This window comes from Haemaphysalis longicornis, unplaced genomic scaffold, assembly GCF_048455015.1.
Source record: "Haemaphysalis longicornis isolate Haplotype H1 unplaced genomic scaffold, Haemaphysalis longicornis Haplotype H1 scaffold_6, whole genome shotgun sequence".
Taxonomy (NCBI): domain Eukaryota; kingdom Metazoa; phylum Arthropoda; class Arachnida; order Ixodida; family Ixodidae; genus Haemaphysalis; species Haemaphysalis longicornis.
In genome coordinates, this window is record NW_027526407.1 from 48,345,151 (window position 1) to 48,364,692 (window position 19,542).

Genomic DNA, 19,542 nt, shown 5'->3' on the forward strand with positions numbered 1-19,542 from the left:
AAACTCAATATCATTAATTCAAAATGCACATCGTAAAGACAGAGTACACATGAAAAAAACAAAAGAAAAACAAAAACGCGCACTTATGTTGCGAGAGGCGGCTCATTCCAACGGTTTCGTCGTTTCCTTCGGTCATCGTTTAGGCATTTTCTTCCCGCCACGGCGGGCATTTTGTCGCTGTCAGACGCCCGGGCCTCTGCCGACACGACGTCGGCGGCGCGGGGGGAAGGAAGCATGACGGGGCAATCTCCCGCCGCTTTCGTATTCATGATCGGCCGCTTTAACGAATGCGTTCGCCCATCCTAATGAGCCTGTCGTCGTCGTGTCCTCCCTCCTTCCCTTCTCGCGGCCGGCCTTGGCTTGGCTTGGCTTCGGACGACTCGCGGGGGGGAGGGCGGACGTTCACTCGGAAAGAGCGTTTCGTTCGCCGCGGTATTCACGTCACCATCGTCGGTCGCCAGCGGTGCTCCTCTAAAGGCCGTCTCCTCCTCGCCCGGTTTTATGTGGACGCATTGCGCTGCTCAACTATTTAAATAATGGCGCCGTTCCGCGCATTCGGCGCTCGCAAGCACTCGGGCTTTAGACGCCCCGTGGCGTTCCTTTCACCACTTCTTGCTTTTAGATTATGTGTATGGCTGGTCGGAGCGAATTTTGTAGCTCTGGCGGAAGTTGTTAACAGAACGGGTTGTGGGACACTGCCGCGAGTCGTTGTGGCCTGTCTGTCTGCTTTAGCGGCGAAGCTGTTTAGCAAATCGTAATTTTTTGTGTCCGCAGTTAAAAATGCCAAGAAATGGCCGAGCGCGCGCGCGCGTGAGCGCGAGTCTCGCGGCGACCGTCCAGCGTCCCCGGCGCACGTTTGCAAGCCAAGAGTACCCACTTATTGGCCAAAAATAGCAGTGGCTTAGCTCGGCCATGCCAGGATATACGCAGTGTGAGCTAAGGTTCAGCTGGTTATTCTTAGCTTTCCTGTTTGTCTAGGATTATCTTGATTAGCCCCGTTTACATTGACCCGACGAGGGAGCGTTGAGTTGAAATATACAGGTTTTTTGGACTCGACGCACTCATGACGTGGTGAGTCGAAAAGCCGTCGGGGCGAGTCCGTTCTACTCTCAGGCAGGGGGTGGGTTGACGCGCACGTCGGGCTGAGTCGGCGGGCCGTGAGGAGCTGAATACCGTGATTGCACATTAATAACGCGCCACCGATACTACCGCCCGGTTAGGTTCGCGCTGGAAAATCCGAAAAAAATAATTGGACGCCGGCTTTCACCGCGCAGATCTAAAATACATGACACTACTTACCTAGAAGAAGATTTTATTTTGCGCGTGCAGCTGTGGCAGCCAAAAATAAATTGTGCTTCGTAAACTTGCTTATCCAGCTCCTGCAGGGAATAAAGCAATAGTGGGAAACATTGAAGCTGTTCGCGATTTCAAGTGTCCTGACCTTAATAATTCTACGTGTGACGGGCTAATTGCAATAGTAGAAAAATGTGCAACAGCTGACCAAGGTATGTCATTCGGGAATGAGTGCGCCGAAATTCACTCGCGTGGTGTTGACGGTTTTTTTTTATTGGATTGAGTTGGAGTTTGGGAGGACCTCGTGCCTATGGCAATGTTGCTGGCCGATTTAAAACCTGTTTCGGTTTTGAGCCCGATTGTAACGCGTACACAAATTTTAAGGCCTGCTTTTAGCAAAAGAAGGTGCGCGCTAGAATCGTAAAAATACGGTAGCTCTTTCTCCGGCAATGCCCCGGCCCCGTCGCCTCGACTCTGAATGGAGCTCGTAGATATATACGCGTGAGGGTTCGAGGTAGCTGAACCCGCCAGTCGACTCGACCCTCCCTCGTCGGGTCCATGTATCCGGGGCTATTATCATGCTTACTCCTGCTTCGATGACACACACAGGGTATACGCATTACGTGACACATGTATATTTATCAAGCGGCTGCGACGCACGAGCCATTGGTTCCACACCCGGCCACCCCTCGCATGATCAAGTGGACTGGGCCGCCACGTGCGGAACAGAGGTCGGCGAAGACGCTGGACGCGAGGGGTGTGTGAGAGACCCTGGGCAGCGAGCAACGATCTGTGCGGCGAGTGACGTCACTGCTTCTCGCGCATGCGCAGCACGGCTCCCCAGGAGCCACGCGAAACTGCTCAACCTCGGCCAGTGGAGCTCGCGCTACAAAAAAAAAAAAAAAAAAAAAAAAAAAGCTCCAGCGTTATTATGGACGCAGTCATAGTTTGCCACCGACTGTGCAGCCGGCTCAGACATCCTCCACCGCTTTCGCCCACTTTACTGCAATCGCGGTTTCCCATTTGAGAAGTTTAAAGGAAAAAGGCCCCCCGCTACGTTCCCCCCCATTTCAAATCGAGTTGCCTTCGGAAACTGCATGACGTCTCCTTCCTCCCTTCCCTTTGCCTCCTCCGCGATGCACTAAATGTTCTCCAGCCGCGCACCGTCGTCGCGTACGTGGGCGAATCCTCCGCAAACACAGTTTGATCCCGTGCGGTTACTCCCTCCCCTCTCCTCACCGCCATTTGCGCGCGGTGTTCTGAGAGACCAGCGGTTGGTTTATTGATTTCGGCTCGGAATCACGTAATGCTTGAGCACGGATCGAAGTGCGCCTGATGTCGGGGAAAGAAAGTTTTCCGCGTGACTTGTGCGGTGCCGTAGTTGGAATGCGTACGGGAAAATGTCGGGAGATTAGTCGCCATTCGAGCGCTCTCCGCGAGCGATGTTTGGGGAAGCACGGCGGGTGCGTGCGTCTCAATCGCGTACTCGCCCGGGGAGCGGGCTTTGCGAGCTAGCGCGGCCTTTCTGAACGAGTAGAGTCGTGTTCGCGTCCTCCGGTGATAAGGTAGACCATGTCGACGACGTCGGTGGTGGTCTTTTGCGCGATTGACATCTCACCCTGGGTGGTTCGTTTCGATTCGGCATACTAGGATTCGATTCGGTACCGCTTACGCTTGTGGAGGCAAGAGCACTGCGGTATCAGGCGGGGGAGGGCAGTGCCATCTGCATTCTCTTTTGGTTGGCCCCATGTTGCACGTGGATCTAATTTTCGGCCCTCATTAGGGTTTAGCAAGCAAAAAAAAAGAAAAAAACGAAACAAAACACGATTGCACTTTAAACTGCAAAGTACCGTACATAATCACCTTGTATAGCCAGCAGGCATCATTGTCGGGGCGAGAAATTGACCGTGCTGAAATTGGAACTTTTGCGTTGCTTGCGTCGCTAACCATTTTTTTATCCAATACGTCGCTTTAAGGGTTTGCAATTTGTTAGTTCGTTTGGCAGACAAGCAAAGAAATTGCAAACCCTTGCAGCCATCCCAAGTCCTCAAGAGCAGTGTGAAACACTGCTGTCCAACCCGTGCCTCGGACCAGCTCCTGCTCACCGAGAGGGGCAGCTCTCTATCTCTCTCTCTCTCTCTCTCTCTCTCTCTCTCTCTCTCTCTCTCTCTCTCTCTCTCTCTATCTCTATCTCTATCTCTATCTCTCCTTCTCTTTCTCTCTCTTTCTCTTTCTCTTTCTTTCTCTCGCTCTCTCTCTATCTTTCTCTCTCTCTATCTTTCTCTCTCTCTATCTGGCTCTCTCTCTCTCTCTATCTTTCTCTCTATCTCTCTCTCTCTATATCTTTCTCTCTCTCTATCTTTCTCTCTCTCTCCTCTCTCTCTCTCTCCTTCTCTTTCTCTCTCTCTCTCTCTATATATATATCTTTCTCTCTCTCTCCTCTCTCTCTCTCCTTCTCTTTCTCTCTCTCTCTCCTTCTCTTTCTCTTTCTCTCTCTCGCTCTCTCTCTATCTCTCGCTCTCTCTCTCTATCTTTCTCTCTCTCTCTATCTTTCTCTCTCTCTGTCTTTCTCTCTCGCTCTCTCTCTATCTTTCTCTCTATCTCTCTCTCTCTATCTTTCTCTCTCTCTTTCTCTCTCGCTCTCTCTCTTGCTCTCTTTCTCTCTCTCTCTCTCTTTCCTTCTCTCTCTCTTTCTCGCTCTCTCTCTGTCTCTCTCTCTTTCTTTCTTTCTCTCTGGAAGAAAAAAAAAAGCTTACTCGCATTCCCGGTATTCACATCGGGTGTGATGTAGGGGATTGCCGATTGAGGCATTTATATGTACGGCTATAGCGGGTAGCAACAGTTGAGGAGAGCGAAAGGGTATCGGTGCTAATGACTGCGCTGTTGCATCGCTACCGCTGTCGGGTTTCCGGCGAGCGTATACCACGTGGTTTCGCTGTTTCGCGCTCTTCTACCTCTTCCTTTGGTAGCGGGAAAAGCGCAGCCGTCGCTCGGAGGGGCCGGTTTAATTGCGCGAAAGAATCGGCGCGCACCGAGCAATCGACGCGTTCGAGCGCTTCCGTGCCCGGTCCTGCTCTTCCCTCCCTTTTTTTCCCCCCACTCTCTCTCCTCCACGGTCGTTCAGCGTGGCGCCTTCCAGACACTACGCACACCGCCGCATCTCGGATCGCCTGATCTGGTGCTAACGACTTCCAAAGTGGGAATGCAGCCTCGCGCTCCCCAGGAAACGTGGGAAGGGTTGAACGCGTCGCTCCCTTGGTGATTAGTGTAGCGAACTCTAGCTAGCGTTGCATTGTGGGTGGTTTAGTAGAGACGCGGGTTTAACAGTGCGTGCTGCGTTTTTCGAACGAGAAAGCCGCTTTGGAGGCCTCGCTGCGCGAGGTGGGCAGTCTGGCGGAATTAACAACGATAGCGCCTCTTTTTCGACCACTATCGGACTGGCGCTGGCGCTAAACACGATGTATGTCGCGTGTTGCTTGCCCCTCCATGTTTCGCATTCCCTCGAGAATTCTTTGGTGTCAACTCCAGCCCCCGGAGGCTGTTGACTGGCGCCGGCGCATGCGTGTGCATCCTTATTTGCGGTTTGAAGAGGTATACGTGGCCAGGCTTGTGGCCGATGTTTCGTACTGTAAAGTTTTCTTCATAATTGTCACCGTTACGTGAGTTTTGCTCGGCTTGAGATCTAAATTGCTGTATTCGTGTGCGGTTCTAAGGGCCACTAGCGACACTTTGCCATTGGTGAAAAAGCGTGGTTAAGTAAGCACGCGAATTTTCGCGCTTCGAGCCTCAAATGTCGGATGATTAAATGGTTTCGCTTATGGTGATTTTTAATTCAGTTACACAGCTTCGTGAACGTTGACGTTCTCCTTTTGTTTTTCTGCAATACGCGGTCGTTACTGCGTTCCTATTGCCCTAAGTGACTTGTTTCCGTCAGCCTGAACTAAGCACACCGTTGTCCTGTCTCACACGAAGCCGGTGAGAGCGTCTTGCGCATTTTAGTCTCGCTGGCTACTCCCACACCCATACGTGTCACGGCGAAAGGGTCAGGTGTTGCCCATAGATGCACGCACGTGAAAGCGCACGCGCCGTAAGTCACGCATTCTGCACGAATCCTCGTTGGATTGTGGCTTTTCTCGCTTTTTTCTCCTTGCTTGTGATACTGTATCGAATGGGCAGTACGGGCCTTTATTTCAACGTCGACACGTGTACTAGGGGGAGTAAAAGAAACGAAAGCTCCTCGTGTAGCTGTTACGAACCGTGTGCGGCTCCGACTCGAGGTCGGTCACGTTTTCTCACCCGGGCGTGGGCCTCTACAAATTGCGGCAGTCCGCGGGTTAATTGGCTTGCGCGCGCTTTCGGACTATCGTGCGTTAAGGGGAGTGGTGGTGGGTAGGGGCGTACGAACGCCATCCACGCTAGAAAGCCTCGTCGTCGCGTCATTTGTAACGCCACCTACGTAGAACCATTTTAAGGCTTCATAACGATCGAGGTGTGAGAAGCTGTCGCGGTGGGGTTTTGATCGCAGTCTCCAACCATTCAACGGTATAGATCTTCGCTGGAGATCTGACTTTCAGGTCTTTTCATTTGTTCTGGGAAGCGTTGAGGTCCGTGTGGTCGCCGCGGTGTGACCATTTCGGCTTGGCCACCACGTGGCGCCGTATTTTCACTCCTCTCGCACGAGGCGTGGCGTGTAACCGCAAAAGCGTGTCGATTTCCCGAGCGTTTCGTTTTGTTATCCCACCCGCGCGGATTCCTCCACATTGTGCCTGCTGTTGTCTAGCTCGCGCGTGACCCAGGGTTTGTCGCGGCGGAAAGGCCCCGTACACGTCCGAGTTGTCGGCTCCACGTGCGTGTAACGTTTCTCTTTGAGGCCGGTGGCCCTGTGTCCGGGAGCACGTGCGTGCGGTTTAGCAGTAATTGTTACACGCACTCGTCGTGTATCGTATACGACCCATTTACACGTCGCGAACTCGCAGCCCCGCGCGCGACAAATGCTCGGTATAAGCTGTTACGTGCGCACAGCGATACTCGCGCGCAGCGGACTGGATGCGCAGCGATGCGTTAGGAGGAGGCCATAATTTAACGTGTCCCCTGGAACAATCGTTGATATGTTTCGGTCGTTGAAAGTGGTTTCCGGTGACTTCATGTGGAGAAGTACGTGTCGGTGATTACGGGTCGTTTCGGTGCTATCTGATGGAGGCGAGAAGCAAAAACGCCCGTGTGTACGAGATTTCGGCGCACGTTAAAGATCCCCAGGTGGTCAGAATTAATCCGGAGCCCTCCACTACGGCGCGCCTCATCGCCTGAGTTGCGTCGGCGCGTTAAACCCTACAATCAATCAATCAATCGTTTCGGTGCTAGAACGCTACTGGGACGACGAACTGGATTTTGCGTCCGTTTGTGTGAACCTTCTTCGGGGATAGTGGAAAGGAAAAAAAAAATGTGAGCATGCACTCCGTACAGATAGATGGTGAAACAACGCAGCTGAGCCCTGCTACGTTGACGGAGCTCCCCACGACCACCACTGCCCGCCGTTGTTGTGTGAGCTGTGCTTCATGCAGGAGATCGCTCGGCGCGCTAGGGTGCCACAGTTTTAGGGTAAAAAAAAAGTGTGGCAGCTGGGATGGCTGGGCTAGGACTGGGGCTATTGGCGTCGCCAGTCGTCGTCGTAATCGTCGTCTCATGTAGTCACGGTACTAAAACACCGAGAAACTCGTTTACGCCCCGAGAAACTCGTTCACGTCGGCTTAGTCCGGTGTGGGTTGGGCACCCTAAACCTCACATTGCAATACAGTCAGCTGTCGTTATAGCGGGACCTTCGGTACGGGAAGCTGGCTTTATTAGAAGTGTTGCTCGTGAAAAGCGGACAGCTTCAACTTTTTGTGCTGCAGTGAATACGGGGAAAAACTACGGTGGTTTCCGTTATAACCGAGGTTTACTCACTAGCGTAGCTCCACCAAAGGTGCGTATGCCTGTGACACTGGCTGATCCTAACGAGTGTCCCGCGAGCTTCCCCTGTTAGGGATTGAACCTGGGCCTCTCGCCTTTAGCTCATTGCGCCACACACGCGCACGTTGCTCACACACAAAGTATTGGGGGTGATCTTTGCGCTGCGCCGTTGCGTTATCAGATAATGAATGGCAGCCTACCGTTGTCCGTGAAGAAGAAAGTGTATGACAGCGGCATCTTACCGGCACTCACCTACGGGGCAGAAACTTTGAGGCTCACTAAGAGGGTTCAACTTAAATTGAGAACGACACAGCGGGCAATGGAGCGGAAGATGATAGGTGTAACATTACGGGACAAGAAGAGAGCGGAGTGGGTCAGGGAGCAAACTGGTGTTAAGGACATATTAGTAGAAATTAAGGAGAAATGGACGTGGGCAGGGCATGTAATGCGAACGCAAGATAGCCGTTGGTCATTGAGGGTAACAGAGTGGATCCTTAGAGAAGACAAGCGTGGCAGGGGGCGGCAGGAAGTTAGGTGGGCAGATGAGATCGAGAAGTTTGCGGGGATAAATTGGTCGCAGTTAGCACAGGACCGGCATAATTGGAGATCAATGGGAGAGGCCTTTGGCCTGCAGTGGGCGTAGACAGGCTGGTGGTGGTGGTGATGATGATGATCAACGTAAAATGAGGCAGAAATCATTCATTAACGCGTTAATTACCCTAAATATAATGAAAACTCAATTCACGGTCTCCGTACATGCATTTTCAGTGGCTTCGGTGCCCTCTCTTGACGACTTTCAATATCAACGCCAGGGTGATGCTGCAACTAGCCAAGAGATGGCGCCACAGCCCCTCTTGCCGAATGACTGCTTCGCACTTGATAGTTTTTACGTTGAGTGAAACTGCTTGAATTTTTTTTGTTCTCTGTTGAAGCAAGTGTAATTGTGTAATTGTGTAATAATAGTGTAATTGTTGGGCGCGATAAAGTCCAATGACGTGTACTCAATTTTTTTTTCCCTGCAGGCTGCTGCTTCGTCACATTCTACACTCGCAAGGCTGCCCTGGACGCCCAGAACGACCTACACAACATGAAGACCCTACCCGGGGTGAGTTCTCGTTCAGGTGTTGTTTGCTCGCGGGCTGCCCAGGCGCCGCACAGGAGACGACGAGCGCCGTTATCCGAGGAAAGCGCGAAGCTTGTGGTTTAAGGTTGTTTGTTTGTCGTATGCCCCAGCGCACTAAACCGGGTAACGCCCTGTATCTGAAAAAAAAAAAAAAAGTTGTAGTTGGTTAAGTCAACAGATGTAATCTCTATGCTAGAGCAAATGCAGATTACTGGTCGAAGGAAACATCAAAATGAAAATAAACATAAGCAATAATGCTTACGCATTAGTACTTCCTTCGTGTTTTTTTTTTTTTTTTTTTTTTTTTTTTTTTTTGCGCATTATTGCGAGGACGTCATCCTTGCCCTCGCAACACGACTTCGCTCCATCGGTAACCGGCGTTGCGACGCTGAGCGAAAACGGCAGTGAAAAAAGGAATTATCTCGCTGTAGTAAGCTTCGCTCACGGCTCGTAATAATTGTGACGGCTGTTAAGAGCCTTCACGCTTTCCTTGGTAGACGCGGTTCTCGTCGTCGCCTGCTGAGCGGTGTTTTCAGGCGTCGACTCTTCCCAATGCTCCTGGACACTCCAGCGCAGACTCTGGGGCGACATCGGGACGATCTGCATCGCCACCACCGACAGCGTGCCTCTCCAGCGGGTGATTTTTTCCAGGCGGACACCACCGCGGTCAAACTACGCTTGCTGCTACAGCCGTTCTCTTTTTTTTTTTTTTTTAACGACCTTCAGCAGTGCATTTCCGCGTGCGCCAAGCTTCGAAAAATGTTTCCCGTGAAGTGTGATCGCTGATGTATAAGCGTCGTCTGCAGTGGTTCGGATTTGCCCTACACCCGTCTGTCTGGTCCCTCGTGGGAATCGTTTGACCCGTCTAACATTGACGCACATAGTGGCATACTTGCCGCTCACATTGATGCACGTTTCGAGCAAACCACCGATGTGGCCGCTCTAGTGCGAGAAAGCCGGTTGACTGGTTTTAACCGCGGTTGTTCTATGGTCGCCGAGTAGCTTTGGTGCGAGATGGCAAAATGGTCTAGTGAGAGGGAAATGCCGGAGTTGTCTGTGGGAGACGAGCGGCAGCTAAGTTGCCATTGGCTGCGGCGCGCCGTGTTGCTCCGTAGTTCGTACATCACAAATGCAACATTACAAACACGTCAGAGATACAAGCGCTGTCTTCGGTAACACCTCTGATTTAACAGATTTGATTTCAGCGCGCCCCGATGCTTCTTCCGGAGCGCGAACATCTCCTCCCAAGATACGTTGAAGGATGCTTGCCAACGAGTCTTATGCCACCTGGTCCGCGGAAACATCCGCAAATGGTATACGCGACCCTCTCGCGAACCCCGAACGTTCTTCTTACTGCTGTTCTCATCTCAAGCTACCGCCGATGTTCATCATCTTTTTTCCGGCGCTGCCCCAAATTCTTTCCATACCCGAATCTTTCACCGACCTCTCATGACCCCGCCATCCCCAATGGCCCACGTATACTCTAAGTACAAACACAGAGTCTCGTCGCCGATTTCTCATTTCAAATCGGTCTAGCGGGAGCGATATAGCATATAGGACTGCTCCCGTGAAACATTCATCCCTCAACATGGCCCGCTTCGGTTCCATGGAGCACCTTTTGCGGGTCCCCCCGACAACATCCTCGCAGGCGACCACCACTTCTGCAACGTCATGTACCACCCATCACTACCTAGAGGCCATCCTAGCAAATACGTTTCCAACAACACACGCGAGAGGTTGCCGTGACCTCCTGCTTTGCTGCCCACAACACCATCTTGCGTTCTTACAAACCTGGGGCGGTATTCTCGTAACTGTCCCTTTTGAAAACGTCCCTTTTGAGTCCCTTTCATCGTGACGTACTTCCCGTTAAGCAGTGGGAGGTTGGCAGTAGGTTTGCTGCGCTTGCGTTACGTCACTTCCGGTTGTTTGCTTTTAGCCAATCAGGGCTCGCCAAAAGGGACACTTTTGAAAGGGACGCAAAAGGGACAAAACTCGAGAATACCGCCCCTGCGCTGTTCTTATACATCTGTTTGTTGGTATTTTTTCTTATTTAAAAATTCCTTCGCGCGATCACGCGTAAAAATGACCACCAGCCTTCTTGTGGGAAAGAGCAGCGGTGGGTGCCTGTCAGATCTTTCGTTCAAGGGGTGGGGAACAATCAGGACGCCGGGTTGCTTGATTCCCTTTCGTTCGTTGGAGGATGTAACTACAATGTTTTGATTGATGGCCTTATTTCTCCTTCCTGGACCCGATTTGTTTGGAGCCTGAGTTGGCTCCGTTTGTATAGGTGCCATTCGTTTTGCTTGGCACATTACCAATGACCTTACTCGCGAGCCGTTTTCAACACGAAATGTTTTAATCCGGGATACACAAAGATTTCACTAACGTCATATCCGTCACGCAAGTGACGCCAGTGCAACAAAGCAAGTGGCCTGTAAAGGGTGCACCCCTGCTCACAGGGTCTCCTCGCGGGGAAGCAACATTCCGTACTAAAGAGTACGTTATACTTAGGGTTCTTCGTTTTTGGCTTTTATATTTTGACACGAAAATGTTTTATGCCGGGATACACCAAGATTTCACTGACGTCACTTCCGTCACGGAAATGACGCCAGTACACTTTTGCTGAAGTGACCCGCCAGCAGGACGTCGCTCGCCAAACACATGCACAAGACACCCGCCGACCCGCAAATTATGCTCATTTCGCTTCAGATTTCGCTGCACATTTCACTTTCGTGTTTTACCGATTCCTATGGCAGGAATCAACCAGTTTTTTTCATTATTGTTGCGTTTCATACACGTCAATTTTTTGCGTTGAGTGTGTGTCATACCGACGCATGGGCTACATAATTCCGCACCTTCATTGTCAATTTGCCGAAGACGTACCTCAGTTTGGTTGTCTTCATCCAGTACGTCATCATTGTCATTGCCACCTGAGACTAACTTCGGGGTGTGCCGCGTTTCCCACGTGTTTGTTCCACTGAATCATCATCATAGTCATCACCATCCCAATCTTCATAATCGTCTTGTTTTATAACCAGTCAGACTACACCTCTCCATCTGCTCTCTTGTTTTGCATTGTTTGATCAGGTTAGCCGTCTAAATGAAATTCTTTTTGGCTAATCCGCCAGAGTGGGTATGCCGCATTATGGATGGGTCATCGTCATCATCATCACCCCGCAGAGGAAAACGAAGCCATGGCTCGCCCGTCTCGCCGCCCTTCGCGACTCGCTCTTCGCTCGTCGTGCTAGCGGAAATTGGATGGCCGCCGCGCCGTGGCGCAGCCGGGACGCGTTGCCGCAGCGATCAGAGCACCATCTCGTCGACCTCGAGGGCATCGACGACGAGGACGGGGAGTACTCGGGCGGCTCGACCGTCGACATCGTCAGCTCGCCCCCTCCGCCCTACTACCGCACCCAGGACCCGCCGAACCCCAACTGCAAGCGCTGCCGCTCTCTCGGAGCCGAGGGGGAGCCGCAGGCCGTCTGGAAGCGCGTCGGCGCCGTCACCATGGCGGTCGGAGCGTTCGCCCTCTGCCTGCTTCTCGTCGCCTGGTACAGGGCAGACGCCGGGGAAGTGGGCGCCGGCGCGCAGCGCCGGTACAGCGGTTGGGAACGCGACGCGCCCCATCCATCGATGGGTGACGCCAGGGGGCCCGGCGGCGGTACACCGGGGCCGGGCAAGGGCTGCCCCGGTTGCCCCCAGGGCAGCCGGTGCCGCCGCGCCGAGGACAGCTCGCTGCTGTGCGCCGAGAGCTGCTTCGCCGACGAGTTCTCCTGCCGGTCGGGCCTGTGCGTGTCGAAGCACTCGCGGTGCGACGGGCTGGCCGACTGCGACGACCTGAGCGACGAGACGGGCTGCCCGTGCGACGAGGACGTGGGCTTCCGCTGCGGCCTGAACACGTCGTGCCTGCCGCTGGACAAGCGCTGCGACGGCCGCGCCGACTGCTGGGACATCGCGGACGAGGTGAACTGCCCCTTCGAGGAGTGCCCGCCGGGCGACCCCAACCCCTACCACTGCCACTCGTGGCACTGCATCTCCTCCGAGCTCGTGTGCGACGGGGAGGAGGACTGCGACGACGGCAGCGACGAAGGCGGCTGTCCCCAGAGAGAACCGCCGCTCGCCGGACAGAAGTAGGTCGTGGTCTCGGTGGTCGCTGCTGTTCGACGCCAGGGCGCTATGGGGCGGGAAAGCTTACGAGCTTGTTGACTGCTCCTAGAAGAAAGGACAGGGCTTTCACTTTTTTTTTTTTTTTAGTAAAGACCACTTTTTTTTTTCCTGTGCCAGCACTGTTACTTCAAGGGGTGGGGGACGGTCCGGAGTTGCACCGTGAACGGTTTTGCCCTCTTTTTTTGTGTGTGTTTTCGGCTTATCTAAAAGGCTTTGGTTTTTTCCCCCTTTTGTTTTTCTCCTTTGCCTTCCCAAATCTTTTTTCCCCATTTTGTTCATCGCGTCATTTGCCGTGGTGCGTGTGTGGCGTTCTGTTGCGTTCGTTACCTGGGGAAGTCCCGGTGGTCGGCTAATTGCGTGCTAGGGAGTTGTTTGGGTTCATTCTTCTGCTTTTCTTTAACCATGTCATTGCGCGTGTTAGTTTTGTCATTTACTACCGGGAATAAAATGGTTGTTGCAAAAAATAAAGCGCGTTTTTTTTTCTCCTCCTGAAGTGGATATTCTTATTCTAGCCTTCTCAACCAACTGTTGCAGAAATGTGTACGCGCGGCCGGCAGGACCGCATAGCTAGGTAGGTCACTTGAAAACCATAGTTCTCACCACACTCCCAAATACTTTACTAACTATACTAAAATACTAACACTAAACTATACTAAAATACTAACTATACTAAAATACTAACACCATTACACCCCAGGAAAAACAAACACGGGAAGCATTCTTTTCAAAGTTGTTTTGTCGTGTATACACCATTTTAAACCCGAGTTCTAATTATTGACAGAGGAAATGCCCCTTAAGAGTGTATATCATTTTACATTGCAGCAACAGTGCGTCCCCAAGCGCGCTTCGACTTGCAAATTTATATTCCGAGAACAATCCTGGACTGTCCGCGAACTGCTCCGAACTGTTTTAGGGCAGGCAAATTGAGGAGGACAATAATTGAAACAGCAGTGGCCGCTGCCCAGATATTGAAACGACGCTCTTGCCCGGTGCATTTGCTGTGTGTCCTAGTTTCGCCCGAGCCCCTCGACCATGTACGGACGGAAGCGTGTACCACAAGGGCGGTCGCCGTTGACGATGAAGCGACCATGGACAGTGCCGTTTGCAAAATGTAAGGCTTCCTCCGCGTTTGCCGACGACCGCATATGCTCACGCGACACTTGTAAGTGCTCGCGCGGACGTGCCTTGTAACTACACCGTGCGGGCGAGGGAAAGAGAGAGGGAGGGAGGTCGATGATGCTGAGGCAGGCTCTTTTCGTCTCGTCCGTGGGCTTCGCATGGTATTGGGTAAGGGCAGGGGAAAATGGGAGGAAAGTTGGCGCGGACGTCGTGCTGCCTTGCGCGTCTCTCTCCCTCTCCCTCTCCCCAATACTCAGTTATTTACGCCGCGCCATATTCCTCCGGGCTGGCGGCGCGCCGCAACTGCGCATCTCTGCCTCCAGACTACGTTGTGGCCCGTTGAGGACGCTGGCTGTATGACCGCGCCTGTGAGCGTATGCGTTATGGCCGGTCGGGGAACGTTGGTGTGGGAGGAGGTGGTGAAAAAAAAAAAAAAAAAAAAGGGGGGGGGGGGGTGATGGGAAACAGTGGATGCTAACTCGGGAAGAAGGGAGCCGCATCTCTCACCGTCGTACGCGATTCTTGAGTACGCTAGCAAGGGGGGGATAGTCGCGTAAATATTTTGTGGTCTTCCGGAACGTGTTCCGGCTCGGGCATTAAAGATTCGCGCTGCCAGGCTCCTTCGCTGCTGCTCGCCTGACCGTCTTCTGTTGCCCGGGTATCTTCTTTACTCATTTGGTTCGCATGTTCCCAGGCCTGCGCGCCGGTTCGCTTATTTTGCCCGGGGAGCAGGAGGAGGAACTCGTGTTTGCGTTGCATTCGGCGGAAACGCCGAGGCCCCGCCTGTAGTTCGCGTGTTTCGGCGTTGGCGCTGCAGCGTGGTTCTTTCGTCCCGAAAGCCGTTATCAATTTGTAACGGTCGCCCGATTCTCTGGCGAAATTATTCAGAGAGCACTCTCCTTTTTTTCCCTTACGCTCTTAGCAGCTAAGCGCGGCGAGGTGAAGAACGGTGGGGTTCGTTGCGAGTGTGTTCTCGTAGTTTTTGGGGCTAGCGTGCGTGGTCAAATAATAAGTACTGTTGAACCTCGATTAAGCGCAGTCATTCACCGGAACCAGCGAGTTACTTCGTTAAATCCGAGCTTCGTATAATCGAGAAAATGCTTAGCTTGTAAAAAAACTGCCGAAGAATCGGGATTTGTTCGTGAAGTCGCGATTGGTTGCTGCGCCGCACGACAGAACGTTGTGCAGTGAAAACCGCTCGCGCGAAGTACGCAGTCGGGTCCGTTTCTGGCGTGAGTTCTCGGTCAGGGGGGGTTGCCAGCGCTTGGAAACCTTATTTTGCTGCCTCGTCGCGCCATGTGTCATAAATTTGTAGTGTTGCGCCAAGAAAGCTTTGCGCGGCGCGAGCCTTCAAGGTCGTCGTCTGGCCACGCTCATACGATTTACCAGAACTCTCCCTAATGTACTTGCGCAACTCCTTCGGCGTTGGCGCCATATTTGAAATATTGGGACGCCGCTGCCTCGCGTTGGACCAGCGAGAAAACAAAATAAAATGCGCGAAGGAATTGCGCCCACCTAGTAATTCTTTGCCTTTCCAGCGAGAAATTACGCTTCCGAACTGCAACGGTTTCGAAACATCTCTCTTTTTTTTTTTTTAATCTGGAGTCCTTACTTAATCTGTGGTTCTTGCTTAGTCAGCGGTTACGCCACGGCCCTTAAAAATTTGCATGTGCGCACGCATTTCCTTCCAGTCTCGTGCGCGCATTCTTGCAGAACGCCGTGCGGCGCTTCGATTTTGGGCCGCGCTGCGCAGCCTTCGTTGCCGGCTTGGAAGTTTTCAAAATTAAATGGGGGAGGCTCTCGCGGCATGTGGTTAGTGTGCGCGTCTTCTGGCTGAGTCGGTGATGTGTCGCCGCTGGCTGCTGTCCTTCTCAAACCATGCGAGGGGTTTCTTTTTCTTTTTTAAGTGTACAGAGTACCCCGTCCGACGGCGCTTCCGCCCAGCAGTGCAGCCATGGTTGTAGTTTCGTCCGACGACATTCCAATTCTATTAACAGCGAAGGTGTTCAGCATCCGCTGATTCTATCGTTTCACGAAACTCAATGTAACAGTATAAAGAAGTCGGGCACTTGCAGGATTCCAACCTGTCTGTTGGAGGAACGGAGTTAGTGTGCAGGGGTGCACCCTTTGCAGGAAGCTTGTTTCGTTGTACTGGCGTCACTTCCGTGACGGATATGGCGTAAGTGAAATCTTCGTGAATCCCGGAATAAAACACTTTTGTGTTAAAAATGCCCCGTCTGCCGTGGTGGCTCAGTGGCCGAGGTGCTGGGATGCAGAAACCGTTGACGCGGGTTTTATTTCCGGCTGCGGCGGCCGCTGTTCAGATGGAGGAGAAACGCGAAAACGCCCGTGTGTTCGGCGTTTCAGCGCGCGTTAAAGATGCCTAGGTGGTCGGAATAAATCCGGAGGACCCGTCCACTACGGCACGCCTCGTAGCCCAGGTGTAGCGTGGACGCGTTGAACACCAAAAATTCGAACTGAGAGGGGAGACAAAAAAAAAAACCGCCGACGAGTGTCGTCCTGCAGCGTTGCGTCCTCTCGACCATTAGTGCTGCCCCGTCCGCGCGAATTGTTCCTTAAGGACTCAGACCTTTAGTCACGGCTTGGTTGAAAAGAAGGCCGTTTACGACTGACTGACATCTCCAGTGGCCGCGCGTGGAGCCGACGCCGACGTGTTTCGCAACGCTGAACGGACGAGCGAAGCGGCCCGAGAGAAGAGGCGTCGATACTCCCCGAACACGCATAATAAAACTCGCCTGTTGCGCCACCCGACGTCCGTTGTCTGCGCTTTGAGTGTCTCTCGGGGGGCACTGAGACACAGAGAGAGAGGGGGTGCAGACCATTGAGGGAACAGCGGCTGGGAGTCCGCCGCGGAGTTGGGGGATAGAGGGGATATCTTGCAACCGTCTCTTGCTGCCGCCTGAACCGGTTCGTTACTTTAAAAGGCACGAAGTAGCCCTTACACCGAAGTTTTGTGTCTGGCGGAATCTTTTTTTTTTCTAACTCCGCTGTGCGCCTACTTACTGTGCTCTACTTAGTTTGGATTGTTTGCGCTAAGCGTCCACTTTCCGCTGTCGCAATCGGACGCGTCGCGCTCGTGTTGCGCTGCTCTTGCGAAAGTCTCCTTTTGTCCCGACTTCGAACGCTTCGTAGCGTAGCCTTTTCGGGCTCGCCTTTTGCCGTTGTTTCGTCTGGTTCGCTACGGCGCGGTGTTGCGTACGATGCTTGTTGGGCGATGTCTGTTTGGTAGCCCGTTAAAAAAGCGAGATATCTGTCTCGCGCTTAGTCAACCTTACACGTCCTTCAGCAAACTATGGAGCGGGGTTCGGATCGTTGGTGAGGTTGGGCGGTGTCTGTGCGCCGTGGATGAGCGTGACGAAGATACGACGCATTCGAATAGATAGAATATGAAGGAAGTCTGTTCGCAAGTATTTACACGGATTTACAGAAAACGGTGAAGCACGAACGAGGCGAACATGAGAACTGGGTGCCGATAAAATGCGCCGTATGGCGCGATGGCATCACGGGATGATATCTGGTGCGAAGCCCGTGAGCCCGAAAGGTACCAAGCCGCCGCACGGTTGGCGAAAAAATGCGCGGGGTTCTGGAACCCAGAAACCGCCACGAGTGCGAGTCAGCTACTCCCCTCCCCGCCAAAAAAAAAAAAAAAAAAATCGTAGGATGCATTCCATAGCACGATGCGTTTCATGTTCCATAGCACGATTCGTTCCATAGCATGAAACGTTCCATAGCACGAACTTAAACCTGGCAGTTGCGAAAAATAGCCGTAGACCCTCGGACACCGCAGACAAAGGTAACGGAAGAAGCGAGCCGAACGACTGAATATAGAAGCAGCGCAGCTAATTAAGGTAGGGGTTCCTAACTGTCGCGCAAACCCCTACTTTCACGCGTTCATGCCCAAGACCTGTGACGACTTGAACCACCTCCCCGCCTCCATCGCCAGCATTCCGGATCCTACATCATTCAAAACGGCTGTAACTAATGCTGCATGAATTGTTAACCACTCCTCTCTGTAACGACTTTGTAACTGTAATAAATAAATAAATAAATAAATAAATAAATAAATAAATAAATAAAATCTGACTAAATTAGGTAGAAAAAGGTCGATGACGAAGCGAACGTGTGTTGATGTCATTATAAAAGTTTCAGTGAAAGAAAGTTTGACATCCACCTAAACGCAGCCGAACGGCTACTCCCTTTGGGTATAAAGTTTTAACATGAGACAAAGTAAATCATGTCTCTCTTTAATGCGTCGCCATTCAGGCTTTCGATTTCAAGTAGTCTTAGGGATGACTGAGAGACCTCGTGATTTTTTTCCCCTTTTTTTTGGCAGGCCTTCTTATAAGCGACTAGTTCGCACGTGATTGGTCAAGGAGGATTGACCAAGTGACGTCGATCGTGGTATCAGCGGGGCTTGGTCGGTATGGCGGGTCTGCGATTGGTGGTAATGATTATGACGATGGGCCGCGCAAAAATGGCGCGTACCCACTCTGGGGGATTGGCCCAAAAGCGAACATTGAGTAGCGCGTTTGTGCCACGCACCCGTCGCCGAGCTTTCAACAACCCTTGCTTGCACTTCCCGCCCCAGTATTGATGCAGTCTCGTCTCGAACTCGCGTGTCTGCGAGATGATCTGCGATCTATCGGCGCTCCCTGCCCTGTCCCGAGGCCATTTCCGATGTGGAAGCCGACGAAAAAAAAAAAAAAGACTGGAGCTCTTTCTCGGAAATGGAAAGCAACGCTTCAGGCTGTCTCTGTTCCTACTTGCCGTTTTTCGTACGGTCTGCGTTGGTGATGAACTGGTGTCGAGGGAGCACGTTGCGGATCGCTGGAGCCGACGTCCTCTGCTTATTCAGCAATATGAAAGCGAGAATACGGTAGTTCTGTGAAAGTGCGGGCTGTTGATGCGAGATTCCGGATATGAAATATTTATCCGCTTCGTTTCATACTTACTTTTCTTTTTAGATGGAGGATGAGGAGTAAGCATTTTGAAAATGAGCATTTGGTGCAAGGAAGCCACAAACGACTGCACTTTCGCGTTAAGAAAGCGTGCCTCTCGCCGCCCGTGTACCAATTCATCTGTGGTGTTAAGGCCAGCTCTTCTTCTAGAATGCAGAGATGGCCGTTAACTTATTCATGCACGGAACTTCATTTTGGGAGGGAAACGGTTTTCTATTGAAAAAAAATAGTGAACTTTTGGTGATAAATTGCCTTCTTACAAGAAAAAAAAAAAAATTGCCACTTTTGGTTAAAAAATTGTGAGGTGGTCACCTGAGGTGACCACTGTACAGTTAGGGTGTGCCAGTCATTTTTGGTGGAAGGCCGCGAAACAGTCCTTGTTTTCCCGCATGCACAAGGGGACAATGTACGCTTCGCACATCATATCGTTCTTGAAGGTTGCGATTTTGCACGGCACATTCTGCACTTGCACATACTGAATTCCTGCGCATGCATAGTGATCACTTAAGGTGACGGTAACGTTGACGTATTTCAAAGTTTGACGTATTGACGTATGGTCAAATGGTTTCGCTTTGTGTTTCGCCTTGTCATGAAAGTTAAGCAGCAATCCCGAGTAGGACCCGCCGCGGTGGCTCAGTGGCTAAGGCGTTGCGCTGCTGAGCACGATGTCGCGGGTTCGATTCCCGGCCGCGGCGGCCGCTTTTCTGATGGAGGCGAAAAGCAAAAACGCCCGTGTGTACGAGATTTCCGCGCACGTTTAAGATCCCCAGGTGGTCAAAATTAATCCGGAGCCCTGCACTATGGCGCTCCTCATCGCCTGCGTTGCGTCGGCGCGTTAAACCCTAAAATCAATCAATCAATTCCGAGTAGGGATGTGAAATCACAGCGCAGGTACACTGCAGAAGCTAGTCG

The 19,542-nt window shown here is 52.1% G+C and overlaps 2 protein-coding genes across 11 annotated transcripts in view; both read left to right on the forward strand.

Annotated features, from left to right (window-relative positions):
* Positions 1 to 19,542, forward strand: part of LOC144142598 (CUGBP Elav-like family member 1-A) — a 479,679-nt gene that overhangs the window by 170,364 nt on the left and 289,773 nt on the right. For all 10 annotated transcript variants that reach the window (XM_077674225.1, XM_077674223.1, XM_077674226.1 and 7 more), the window contains one exon: positions 8,265 to 8,347. In XM_077674225.1, coding sequence (XP_077530351.1) covers positions 8,265 to 8,347 — 83 coding nt within the window. The remainder of the gene's footprint in view (positions 1 to 8,264; positions 8,348 to 19,542) is intronic.
* LOC144141542 (uncharacterized) lies at positions 11,314 to 12,540 on the forward strand. The gene has a single exon (XM_077673084.1). It carries the CDS (start codon positions 11,501 to 11,503, stop codon positions 12,497 to 12,499), a length of 999 nt encoding a protein of 332 aa, XP_077529210.1. The 5' UTR covers positions 11,314 to 11,500; the 3' UTR covers positions 12,500 to 12,540.